This window comes from Chrysoperla carnea, chromosome 3, assembly GCF_905475395.1.
Source record: "Chrysoperla carnea chromosome 3, inChrCarn1.1, whole genome shotgun sequence".
NCBI lineage: Eukaryota > Metazoa > Arthropoda > Insecta > Neuroptera > Chrysopidae > Chrysoperla > Chrysoperla carnea.
In genome coordinates, this window is record NC_058339.1 from 44,419,172 (window position 1) to 44,434,056 (window position 14,885).

The following is a 14,885-nucleotide window of genomic DNA, read 5'->3' on the forward strand; positions in this document are numbered from 1 at the left end:
AAAATATAATTACGATAAATTTATACATAATTCATATTTAGAGTTAAGAATCACTAGAATTCCAATATGTCGCGAGCTAAAAAGCCAAATGTTATCAAATTGGTATATTTGAAGAATGGGGATAACAAATTTTCAGGCTAACTTTAAGCCTTAATAAAAAATCGCCCCAATCCACTGCCAACATAGACATTTCTTAGAAGTGGATATTATAGATAACATATTTGGTTAAGCAACTCCCCCCCCTAGCTTTTATTTAAATGGTGTATACTTTAAGTCAAAATAAACACAAAAGTTGATCCATATTAAGTGATATTACTATTACAGTACATGTAATTCGCATATAATGTTATAGCTATAACATTAAGAATGGTAAAACACGTGCATTTTTGTGACACAGAGGTATATTTAAAAAATGTCCGAAAATAGGTTCTTATTTTCGAACTTGTTTTGCTCGTAAAAGAAAACGAAAAAAGTAGGCTACTAAAGTAAGTGGTGGATGCTTAAAAGCCTTAATTACGCATAAATACAAACAAGATGTAAGAAAATCGATCAAATAGAACTCGATTTATAATGGCAGCCGATTTAAAAAACAGCATTTCGAGAAAATACTTACCATTTAAAGTTTTGTAGAAAGTGATGAAACATCTGTTTTATGCACACGTTTATAAAATTGTATGCAAATATCTTTGTGAATTTTGTTTTGAAATTGTAAGAGAATATATGGTATAAAAGACAATCAGAAAAACATCGATTTTTTCAATGAGTATAAAGTTAAAGATACCTTAAATAACCAGATATAAAAACAAATTCTGTAATCTTACAGTGACATACACACAATTCTTACACACACATACATATTTCATAAAGTCAACTTTCCCTTAAAATACCGGAAGAATAAAATACATTTGTTTATTTATCGTGCCAAGCAGCCTACGTACGCATACAACTTTTACCTTTAAAACTACTCCTACTAAATTTTATAAATCGTGATTTAATTTTTTTTTAATAAAAAATTTGATTTGGTGGACCCACCATTCTCTGTCTACCTGTGTGTGAACGTTTTTTTTTTTTTTTTTTGATAGGCTTGTTAGTAATTTTTATTATTTTTTAAATTGTTTAAATAGATTTTAATAAGTATAATATTTATGGTATTTTAATATAATTTTCTATGGAACAATTTATTTGATTAATTCTTTGTTTTTTTTTATTAAAATCAATAAACTTTTTTATATCAAAAATTAGAAATATAATCTGCAACATATAAGAAACTTTCGATGTCATATAGTTAAGCAAGTATCGAAAAGCAATGAACATTTTTTCTTTAAATTCAATTGAATCGCAATTTTTGTCACTAACATGAAAACTGAGCCATTTTTGAGATATGCCATAAGTGAAAAAATTAAAAAAAAAGATTTTTGGTTTGCTATATTGACACGCTAAGCTATATGAAACGTAAGTGCTGTCTCGGCAGTTTCTTTCCATTCCAAAGCTTTTACTTCTTAGAATAAGCAAGAAAAAAAATTCTTTTTTTCAATTCAAGGATGTAACATCTTGAGAACAATAAAAGATGAAAGGCATAGTTTCGAAATGTTGAACGGGATTGTAAACAGTTCATTCATTTTGGAGCTTAAAAAAACAACGAACAGGCGATACAAAAAATTATGACTACAAAAATAACAATAATTTTAACTACATTATATTATCGTTTTTTTTTACTTTTTAGTGCATATTAATTTGTTTTTGAAAAGTTTTTCTATTTTTGAAGTCGGTTTTCTTTTTGTTAAAAGTTTTTTTATTTTGTTATTTTTAGTGAATCTGAAGTACACTAACTAACTTGTTACTAAAAAAGCAATCATCGAAATCGGTTGGCGTGATATTGAGTTATTCGCCTCCATACTTAACGCAAATTTAATACTTTTATGGTTTTCTTATGGATGCCGTTGTCAGAACTGAATCAAAATGAAATGGGACCACCCGGAAAGCTCTAGCTTTCAAATAGATATAGAATCATTAAAATCGGTACACCCAGTCGAAAGTTCTGAGGTAACACACATTAAACAAAATTCAGTTGAATTGATAACCTCTTCTTTTTTTGGTTGAAGTCGGTTAATAAAATACAGCCTCATATTATTAACATTGAATTTTTTGATCGGTTTGAGGTTTTTGCTCTATACAAATGCAAAACTTAATTTAAAAAAGTAATGATTTTTTTTACTTTTAAATCAAATGGTCTTTTAAATCCAATATTCCTCTTAACAACAGATTCTGTACATTAGTCATGCTTGTCCAGTATGCAATTTGACCTTGATAGTACGTACAGCAAAAACATTTCAAACTATTGCAAAATCCAATAAAAATTTCAATCAATAATATTTACATTTTGTTTTTTTACGTGTAAGTTGTCACAAAACACCAATTTAACCATTTAAATATACGTGATTATTAATTAATTATATCTTTTAAGCTAAGATGTAACACTTTCATTTATTCTTAAAATTTAGGTAACTTTTATAATTTCAATTCCATACTGACATCTACTGAGTGTCGTCATCGCCAGAAATGGTATAAATAATGGGTAGGTGAGTGGAGTTTAAGGTCTGAAATAAACTTTGTTTATTGTATTGTTGGATAAATTTATTTATTCGGCCCTTACATGTAATATTTATTCGACCCTTACTGTAATCTTAGCGAAGCAAGCAAAAGATGAATTCTTCATCTACATATTCTATCAGAAAGTAGAATTTAAAAATTGTGAAGATTATTATCTAAATATTCGAATTGATTGGTTATCAGTCTAAAACAATTTTTTTATTTCCGGTTGAATTGTAATACTTGTAAACAAATTTTTGTTAAAGATAATGGTTCTAGTCCCTGATTACATAAATATTTGAAATAAAATCAAACGCTTTGATTATATAACAATATTATAGTATCTTAAGTGTGAAAAAAATCTAATTATTTTCATTTCTTATTAATCAATAGAGCATAACGCATTGATCACAAGCGTTAATTATATTCAACAAATTCCATCGCAAAAAGTGAAAATAATAAAATAAAATAATGTTTAAAAAAATAAATTGAAATAGGAAAACCGCACACTGATATTAATTTTGCAATAAGAAATGCAAATTTCATTCATTTTTAACCGACTTCAAACAAAAAGGAGGAGGCTCTCTCAATATGTTTGTTACCTCAGAATTTTCGACTGGAAGAACCGATTTTTACGTTTCTTTATCTATTTGAAAGTTGTAGGTGCTTCCCGTGTGAATCCATTTCATTTTGGTTGAGTTCTGACAACAGCATCCATGAGAAAACCATAAAAATCTTAAATTTGCATTAAGTATGCACGACGAATAACTCAATATCACGTCAACCGATTTCGATGATACTTTTTTTAGTGACAAATTAGTTAGCGTACTTCAGATTTACTAAAAATCACAAAATAAAAAAAAAAACTTTTAACAAAAAGAAAACCAACCTCGAAAGAAAGACTTTTCCAAAACAAATTAATATGCACTAAAAAGTAAAACAAATAACGAAAATATAATGTAGTTAAAATTATTGTTATTTTTGGAGTTGGTGTAAGCTTAGCTAATGTTGCAAACTGTTCTGTCAGAGTTGTTTCCTTGGCTGACACCGACTCCAAAAATAATAATTTTAAGTACATTATATTAGCGTTATTTTTTACTTTTTAGTGAATATTAATTTGTTTTGGAAAAGTTTTTCTTTTGAAATCGTTTATTTTTTTTAAAAGTTTTTTTTTTTATATCAGCACAGATTGTTTTCAAATTTATCATACTTTTTATCCTTACTCTACTCTAATTCAGATGTTGTATCAAAAACGTAAATTCTTCTAAGGCTTCACTTATGCGTCAACCATGCGTTTACGCAATACATTGTGTTAAATAGATATGAAAGCCACGGACGTCAATTTGGTTGATTATACATACTATCTTCGATAATACTGATACTATATATATATAGTATCAGTATTATCGAAGATAGTATGCATGTATTGTCAAATAATTTGAAATGCATGTATAGACTCTTGAGGCCATAAGCAAGAAAACTTTCTGTGATTTTTGCAAAACGTGTTTTAAAATCAACGCTCGTGTGACCTCTGCCTGAATAAAATCTGTTTTTTTTTTTTTTTTTTTTTTAAATATTCAGTGACTTTTGAATCATACTGTAACTGTTGCTTGCTGCTGTACATTTATTTGTAAAAAACCACAAACCAAAATTTAATTACAATGAAAATATTTATTAGATATTGTAATTAGATAATTGCTATTAGATAATGATTTTTAGACAGTGAATTTTTAAACTTATCATAAAAGCAAATTTAGGAAAGTTAAAGACTTTATATAAAAACTATTTCAACGGGCACAGATCTAACAAATTTTTTTGTTGCGATGAAAAACATTTATCTAATACAAGAAACCGTTCTGTTTCTATTTGTTCCTTTAAAATGAATGTAAAAACCAACATTTTTTAAGCAATAACATTTTGCTTAAGAATGTCTTTGCTGCATCCGTGTTTAATGGACCTTATAGAGATATAGTTTAGAGATAAAACATATACAGTGTGTCCAGTTAAGTCGGCACCTTACATGTAAACTTTTTTTATTATTTATTTGTTTCCTGCATGGCCTAGAAAGCATTATGAAATAATCAAATATCTATTTTTTACATTTGTATACGAGTTATGATGGAAAAAATAAGTCTTTCCTAAGTGTACAGTGTCTATTTTTCACACTATCAAATATTTATTGAGAAAAATTGATCCTTTTTAAAACTACGGTCAGATATCCAATATTATCCATCTACTTAAACTAAAAACAGATTTGTCCGTGCATCCTAGAGTAAATGTCGATCTGTTGACATAAATTACCAAGGTAATAATGAGAAATAGTAAGTAAAATAAATGAAAAAAAAAACGGATTTTTCATCTGACCGTGGTTTTCAATTAGAATAAAGGTTTTAGCCACGCAGAAGCTTTTTATGTAGAATACGTTTTTGTTCATTAAACAATGTTTTCCAAATGGGTGCCAACTTAATTGAATACACTGTATATATTGGATAAATAATCGTGTCACGAATTTTAGCAGTGGACATTAATATACAAGAAATTACAATTTAGGCCACATTAAAAATAAACAAAAAACATTACTTTTTGTTAAATGACCAAACATTTAAATATATAATTTTAAGAAAACATAAAAATTACTTTCTCCAAAGATTCGCATTCGAGACAAGAACCACACAACGTTAAAAAACAAACAATAATTGTAAAGGTAGGATAAATAACTACATGAAATTAATTGATATATTGTTTGATGTAATGGTGGAGAAGTGAACAAACATAGAGTCGCACGGACAGACGGACAAACAGACGACTATATGTCTCGAGTATGTTATGTATGTGTTGTGTTCCGGGGTCCCCCTCTATTGATCTATGCAAACAACTTCTTTAACATAATCATAAATTATTACATAGCCACAACTTAAGATCGCAATAACATACAATAAAAGTAAAATGGGAAAAATGATTAAATTGAATGCATGTTTTAAGATATGTACCAACCCGTGATACTGCTTCAATATTGCGCTGCGCCGTTAACCTGACTCAGTGACTCATTAACATACTGTTGGTACAATAGCAGAGATAATTTTCATTCAATTATAGGGAATTTATTTGTATATAGATCATTTATGTCATTAGTTTAGCGTGTATTTACTCTGTATTATATCTTATATAATCAAACGAGCAATTCTTGTATATACATATTTGGAATCTCGGAAACGGCTCTAAATATCTTAATAAAATTTAGTATGCAAGGGGTTTTGGGGGCGAAAAGTCAATTTATCTAGGTTTCATTTTTTAGAAAACGTCGTTTTACCTTGGAAACTTTAACGGCTCTAAAGATTTTCATGCCATTTAGTATGCAGGGAGTTTCGGGGCGAAAATCGATATAACTATTATTTTTATATCGGAAACAGCTTCAACGCTTTTAATGAAATTTAGTATGCAGTGGGTTTTTGGACCTTTTATTTCGGTATCTTATCTCGGAAACGGCTCAATAACTAGCAAAGCTCGGCCTTTCAAAAAGAATCCGAGTATTCTCAATGAGGGTTTGGTGTTGTGGATACGATTCTCGTTCTTTATGAAAACGTCGTTGGTTCAGCCATGGTCTTGTGAGCCATAGTTTTGTGGTTACGATATATATTTACACCCACGACAATATATTTTTTAAGAAATTTTAATTAAAAAATTAAAAAATATAAATCATAGCAAAAATAAATTTCATAGGTCCACCTTTGGCTTTTTTTTCTCTTCAATTATTTATACCCTCCACCATATCACCTGTGGTAATCAAGCATACAGCGCCTTATAGATATATTTTTGAGTAATTAATAAAGATAATATATATAACAAAAAATTATAATGAGTAAAAAATAAATTCAAAGATTTGGTAATTAGTTATTTATATTACTAAAAATCCAAAAATTGTTTATCAATCATTAGTTAACTTCAAACTTTTTTACCCATAGCATGACACCATATATTGATAGAAAAAAATTAACCAAGGTTATTTGATGGTTATTTATGGTCGATGGGCGATTCGTATTTTATTATATTTATTACTAAAAAATTGCTTAGATATATGAAATTTAGTTGCTAAATAGCTAAAATAAAAATAAAAATATAAGGATATAAAATTAAATACGTATCTATATTTAAAACCGTTAATTATGTTAGTTTTATGAGTTTATTTAGAAGTCCTAAAACTGCTAATGATTATTTATTAGAATTCACATCATAAATCTTTATTATAAACTTTCAAATGCGTATGTTAACGTACACATATATACTAACATTGTAGTCAAGATTGCAAGCAATTTCCTTTAAATATAAAATTAATTTGTAAAATCAATAAAAAAATATAGAAACAAAATTGTATTTTCTAAAATACATGTTACATCCTATTTTAATAAATTAAATATTATAATAAGATTGTCTAAGAGTAGTATACGCACTTTTTTTAATTTGTTATAATATTTTTAAGTTTCTTTCTTTAAGGTATCATTTCTTTAAGGTAGAGTCATTTCAACAAAATCTTAAGAAATCTTTCGGTACACTCTTTCTATACTATGAACATATAATCTCTATATATTATAAATGAAAAAGTAAGGATATTTGTTTGTTTGTTTGTTTGTTTGTTTGTTTGTTACGCTGTCATGCTAAAACTAGCTAATGGTTTTTAATGAAACTGTACAGCAATATAGCTAATATATCAGAATAACACATGAGATATAATTTATAAAGATATATTAATAAAAAAATTTTAAAATTAATTTAATTTGATATTACCATAAATTACAGATTTCTGTAAAAGTAGTCATTTGACATTTCCATAAATTACACATTTCTGTAAAAAATAGTCAATATAAAATTTTTCACGGCTATCTTCTCTGATATACTCAATGAATAATTACTATTATACATATATAAAAATAGAAAACCATACGATATTTTACCTGTGTAAAACAATCCTGACCATTATTTCGAGTGTTATAGAAAGGCGATAAGCGAGAGCAATCTTTATCAATCTTTACTTTTAAACCCAGCGAAGCGGGTGGGTATCACTCTAGTTATATATATTTTTGTAATGCCCTTTTAATTTCCTATATATTTTGATACCCTACTCGATAGGTTTGTTGATATCAGACATCAAGTGGCTAGTGAAATATATGGCCCGTGGTTTAAATTACCGACCTATATCTTTACTACCGCAATTTGCTAAAATTTTAGAAAAAATCATGTACAATAGACTCTCTGAGTTTTTAGAAACGGAAAACATCTTGACTAAATGCCAACATGGATTCCGACCCAAACACTCTACTTGCTCGGCAAGTAATGAATTTGCGCATCATGTTCTAAAAGAACTTGATAAAAAAAGATATGTTTTATCACTATTTTTTGATTTAACTTCAGCCTTCGACATGGTAAATCACAGGTTTTTGTTAAATAAATTAGAAAGTCTTGGGATAAGAGGACTTCCACTTTCCTGGTTTAGGTCCTATTTAGATAATAGAAAAATAATAACGGATGTTGAAGGTATAAAATCAAGCCCACTCTGTGTCAACATTGGAGTTCCACAGGGCTCAAATCTTGGACCATTATTGTTCTTGACCTACATAAATGACCTTCCGTCCTTTATACAGTATGGTAAATTATTAATGTATGCAGATGATACCTCTGTGATATTATCTTCAGATAATATACATAGTTTAATGAATGAAATGAATATTGTAATACAACAATTTGCTGATTGGTGCAAAAATAATCATTTAATTATAAACATGACTAAAACAACATTTTTAGTTTTTAAAAATAAAGTTATTGATGCATCAATTATTACGTCATCAATAAAATATCCGATTACGCAAGTAAGCGAAATGAAATTTTTAGGTATAATTCTGGATGAAGGTATGAAATGGAATCGACATGTGGATACAGTGTGTAAAAAGTTAGGCACGGCTTATTTGTATATCAAAAAATTAAAACAAACTCATAACACTGAAGCTTTATTGGCTGTGTATTATGCGTTTGTATATGCTGCCATGCAGTATTGTGTAATATTATGGGGACAATGTTCAGATTGTACACGAATATTTATACTACAAAAAAGAATTATTCGGCTCATGTTTAATCTTGATTATCGAGAATCATGTGTTAATCATTTTAAGCGGAATAATTTGCTAACATTTTATGGCATTTATTACTACGAGCTATTAATATTTATCAGAAAAAATTATCAAAACCTACCACTTAGAAATGAAATACATGATTATAACACTCGTCATAATAATGATTTGCATATTGCAAACTACAGATTGCAAAAGTTCAAAAACTCTCCGGAAATTATTGGAAGTGAATTGTACAATAATCTTCCCGGAGAGTTAAAAAACATAGAGAGCATGCCAAAATTTAAACGTGAGCTGAAGAAGCATATTGTAACGTCGTGCCCATACAGTTTAATTTAATTTATTTATAGTTTAATTTAATTTATTTAATTTTCATGTTGACTATACCTATGTACGTTTGTATCTTATGGTGAAAATAAATAATAATAATAATAATAATAATAATAAAAGGAACCCATTTTTGTTAAGTGGAAATTTATAAACCTATACAGGTTGCATAAATTTCTTTTTTCATATTTTTCAACAATTAATTTCATTTTGAAAGGAAGGGCAATGAAACGCCAGTCTAAAAATATCATTTTGATACAAAATAATTAATGAACTGATTAAATATAGTAATTTTTAAATGTTATTTATAGAAATATTATTATATAACAAATTTTATCAATCTAACAAAATTTTATATCAGGCACGTAGAGGTGGGAAATTCTAATCCTTAGGTATAATTTTCGACAAGAAAAATTAAAATTTATAAATAAAATTATAAATACGTTATTAACTATTATTAGGTTAACTGAGAATTGTTGAGAAATGGGACAAAAACTTTAAATCTGATTTTTAATAGTGTTTAAGAACAATTTCTTAAAGGTTGGAATTTGGAAATGGTACGTATGAATTATAGACTACCGCACTGTACTGTATATTAAAAATTGATATTATTTAAGTTGGTCAAAACAAGACATATATAAAATAAATTAATAGCCTACAATGTCCTTGAGAAATTTAACTATAAATAGATAAAAAAAAATATCAACTAAATACGATGAATATTGTTTTAAAATATCCTTATACACAAATATATATACAAAATAATAAATATTTTTATAATTTATTATTTATAAAACTATAATTTTTGTATAAGCAAAATGTAAAGGTATGTTGTTATCGTAAAAGGTATGCGATGGTGTAAAAAGGTTTTGACTTGTTTTGTGTATCGAGTTCCTATCACATACACATGCATACACTTTGTAAAAAAGGTAAATAATTTATTACATTTTGTAGAATATAAATTAATTATTATTATTATTATGATTAGGTAAATAAATTGCAATTAAAATGACCTTGAATTGTATATTAAAGATGATATATCTACAGAATGATCTATTAGTGCATGATGCAAAAGAAATCACTAAATAAATTCAATCTTCCTTTTATAATTTACTAGAGTGATACTCACCCGCTTTGCTGGGTTTAAAAATAAAGATTGATAAAGATTGCTCCCGCTTATCCCCTTTCTATAACACTCGAAATAATGGTAAGGATTGTTTTACACAGGTAAAATATGTGTATGGTTTTCTATTTTTTTAAATGTATAATAGTCGTAATTATTCATTGAGTATATCAGAAAAGATGACCGTGAAATATTTTATATTGACTATTTTTACAGAAATCTGTAATTTATGGTAATGTCAAATTTAATTAATTTTAAATTTTTTTTTTTTTTTAAATATATCTTTATAAATTATATCTCATGTGTTATTCTGAAGTATGAGCTATATTGCTGTACAGTTTCAAACAAACAAACATGCTTACTTTCGCATTTATAATATATAGAGATAGAGATATAGAAATATCTTGCAACCTCTCAGATACACTTGATGTTCTGTCATGGCAGAGTAATTGTAACAGCGTTTTGATTCAAAACTATTGAATTTCTAAAAAAGTTTTCATGGCTGTAACAAATACTTCATAAGATTCTCCAAGGTTTTTTCCTCAAAATAAGTAAGAATTTGATATCTTATAATTTTCTATGTATGAAAGATGAATGGCCATTGAGAAGAAATAAACAATTTCCATGGTAGAAATTTTCATTTAAAATGTAGGTTATACTAATTATCCAGGAATGTAAAAGGAAACTTTAAGAGCTAATATTGGAATAATACTTTAGAAGAGCTAATATTGTCATTGAAGAACTAATTTTTGTGGTGTTTTCAAATTCTGAAGTATTGCTTTAAGAAATTGTCAAATAATTGCATCTAACAGTGACAAAAAACTGCTTTTTAGTGAATCCAAAAATAATTTTTTTATTAAAACGTAACAGGATGGTCCTACGTTTAAGAACTCTTAAAGACCGTACTTCGTTAATATTTAGTTTTTTACATTTTCCAATGATTAATGTAAAAAAAAATTATTAAAACATTACAATTTGCAGCTATTGTTTCTAAATCGAATATTAACAAAAAACTTTCCAAGCGTTCTTGAATTTTTTTGAAGAAATCGAGAAAACACCAATATATTTTGCGCATGAATATTTTCAGCATTTATTTTCCCAAATAAGTTAATATTCTGAGAAAAATGTATTGAAATAATCTTTATGATTTGATTACTTCAATAGAGAAGTGGATATTTCAATCAAGGATTTTTATAAATAAATTTATTAATGACTAAAATATAAATTTATTGTTTGTCGAGAGCCATGGTTGGATAAAAGTATTAACTAGAAAAATTTCTTTACTTCAAGATTTTATAAATCATGTTCAAGTGTTCTTTATTACTGGGAGTTAACTCAGTCGCTTTACACTGCAATTTTACATGACATTATAGCAAACGTTGAGCTATATTTGTCAATAAAATTATTGACAAATATTTCTATACAAAAATTGCATCCTCTTCTAGAACAAACAGTTTAAGCTGTGCGTTGATCGATCAGTCAGTCAGTCAGTTTTTTCTTTTATATATATAAATATAAAGAAGAAATTTTATATATATAAATATAAATCATTTTCCTTTTCAAAAACCGTGTTATATTATTTAAATTCAAAAATGAGTGATCTTCCTGAAAAAATTGTTTGAAACAATCATTTCATGTATTTTCTCAATCTTCCTTTTTCCAAACGCTGAGAGGTTTCATAGTAATTTTATTAACATACTTAGGAGAAAGAAGTATCCTTTTGTTACTAAGTAGACGAATATTGTGATGGTCTAGGAGTACCTGTCTATAATATATATTACTATATAATTCGAAATTACATATTATATATTACTTTTTCGAATTTACTTACAATTCAAATGCCAATTGCCCTACCGTTTGAGACTAGTATCAATGACACTTCCCAAAACAAGAAACATTTAGGGGGGAACTAAGTTTAAAAACAAAGTGTTCCTTATAAAAAACTAACAACCCTTCCTCTAAATTAAACCTATTTCCCTTCTCCCTAAATTAAACGAGAGATGAACTCTTTTTCCAGTTCATCTCTCGTTTAATTTAATTGTGGGTGCTATTTTACTTAATTTTAAGAATTAATAAATAAGCTATTGAGTTTAGCAGGACTCTGTAGGTTTTAAGACTCGTAGCTAGCTCTAAGACTACAAAAATGAGATTTTAATTATAAATAAAAAATTTTAATAAATTAATAATTTTATTTGTATTTTTCAAAATCAATAAAATAATGCCCTTCAAGATTAAGGTGGCATTACAATAAACAAAATATATATCGCGTATACGTCAAAAAAAAATTGTAATTTAATATGAAAAATTTTCATATCAAAAAAACCTTGACAGACCGAAAAATATTTTATTGTGTGTATGATTAAATTTTGAAGATAGCGGAGCCATTATAAAAACATATTAAATTTTTCAAGGTTTATTGTAATTGTAAAAAAAATTTTTTTTGTTATTTTTGATAATTCCCTACCGTAAACATGTTGACGCCATAATTGTTGATACTGTGACCATCGGGATTGTTGATCATCCTGATTTGTTGAGCCATTATTATTTGTGTGTGTTTGTAAATGAGGTGGTAAACCTCCACCAAATCCAGGCATCACAATTTGTTGATGTTGTGGTTGTTGTTGATTCGCAACAATATTACCACCGGTTGTAGCACCCGGAAGTGATGTTATTGGTGCTGTGGGCGCTATAGCAGCAGGTACTGGACCATTTTGTTGATGTGATGGATTATGAAAATCTGTATGGTGTATTTGATTTGTACGTTGCTGCATCATTGCTGGCTCACTTTTAATTGGTATCGCAAAACTCATAATTGTTCAAAAATATCAAAAAAATTCTACTATTGAAATAAACTCAAAAATATCCAATCACTAACTAAATTTAATCACTTCAAAATATATGAATAAAAAATAGTTTATTTTTGTTGCAAAAATAAAGCACTAAATATACCTAATAAGTAGCAGAAATTATGCACATGTTTTGATGGTTGTTAGAAATACCTATTTCAATACCTGTATAAGTCACGTTGAATATGGCGTGCATCATACAAGTAATTAATAATCGTCATTTCTTTATTATAAATAATTCAAAAAAATTGAAAATAAAACATTTCAAAATGCAAGAAAAAAAAAACAAAATTTTTTCTCAAAAATAAATGTCACAAACAAAAAAATATTTTAGTCCAATTTCAAAAAATTTTTTGCACATCAAAAAATACATTATAGTTCCATTTTTCCAAGAAAAAAAAAATAAAAATATAATTTAAAAAAAAAAACACTTAGTTTTTTACGCACGCACTTTGTTATTATGATGTTTAAATTTTGGATTTTGTGCTCCTGCCTATCGCGAATTATATTTGGAAACAACGACAAGCACTGAGCGAAATTAAATGAACAAACATTACCGAAAGACAAGCACAAGCTTAGTGAATAAAACCTTTCATTTAGTGAGTCAATTCAGTGCGGATTGTGGTTGGAGTTGAAAATGTGTTGGTTGAATATAGAAGAATAAACTAGCCCTACCACAAATTATGACTGTGTGAGTACCTACTGATCGAGTGAGTGGTTTGGTTGCTATATACACGGATGTCTGTATAGTACTGGAAATCAGCAATAACCGACTACGAGCTAAGCACTTCACTGTGTGTGCAACGTGCACGTCAATAGTGTACACTTCACTTCCATGTTTCAAATCCATCAATGATCATCGCATCCCCACTATCAACAGTAAAAACACTTTCATTTTCAATGATTTCATTTATTTATTTAAAGAGAAAGATACTAATTTTTTTGTTAGCTGATTAAAAGCGTGTCTCTCAATTTGCTATCAGATATTAATCTCATGTGTCATAAATTTATTTGAATATTGTATTTTAATTGCTCATTTTTATGAATTTTAATATTTTATATTGCCTTGTTATATTTCTTATCATCTCGCGTTATTATTGTTGTTATATATTTAAATTTTGACCTTCTGTACAAAACTAAACAATCGCTGATTAATATAAGCTTAAATGGCGTAGTGAAGAAAGCTTTTTTACGTTTTTTTACGCAAGGTCATCAAAGTAAGATGACAAAAAATTTGTTCTTAGAAAAAATTTGTTTTAATACGTTTTTAATGTAAAATATAAGCTTAAAGAGCGTGAAGTGAAGAAAACTTTGTATTTTCTAACTTTTTAAATCATTGCTCTGAAATTTTCTCTTTTTTTTTGTCACGCGCTTTCTTCACATTCTTCTGCCAAAAGTTGTAACAGTTAGAAGATTAATTCCAAGAATCTAATCCCTGAAAAATAATTATTTTTATAAACTTTGGAAGCATACGCAGAGTGTGAAGTATTTAGTTTTTGTAGGAAATACAATAATAGCAAACGAGTATTTTTTTAAAAATCGCTTCTATTTATTTTCGTTTTGTTTTTGTCACAGTTATTCACTGTAAAAGGACATTCATTGGCGGATAAAAAATTGCAGATCACCAATTTCTTTAAAATACACCAACACTAACTTTTTTTCTGGTTTTTTAAGAAGTACATTTTTTAAGAAGGTTTTTTGACAAAATTTTTTAATGACTAAAATAATTTAAATATTTTTTTCGACGAAAATAAACTTTGATCGGCGAAAATAAACTATTGTTAAGGGGCAAAGTGTCAAATTAAAAATAAAAATAGCTAAATAATAGTTAAAAATAAAACGCAACTGATCCATCCAATCATGAGACCGAAACTTCTTTAT

The 14,885-nt window shown here is 27.4% G+C and overlaps 1 protein-coding gene across 2 annotated transcripts in view; it reads right to left on the minus strand.

Annotated features, from left to right (window-relative positions):
- Positions 1-14,885, minus strand: part of LOC123296688 (hepatic leukemia factor) — a 91,900-nt gene that overhangs the window by 56,538 nt on the left and 20,477 nt on the right. Inside the window, exon 1 of one of the 2 annotated variants that reach the window (XM_044878271.1) lies at positions 12,623-13,212. The exons of the other annotated variant lie outside the window; for it this stretch is intronic. Coding sequence (XP_044734206.1) covers positions 12,623-12,968 — 346 coding nt within the window. The 5' untranslated portion in view covers positions 12,969-13,212. Of the gene's footprint in view, positions 1-12,622; positions 13,213-14,885 lie in introns of those variants that run through there. 2 annotated transcript variants of the gene reach the window in all.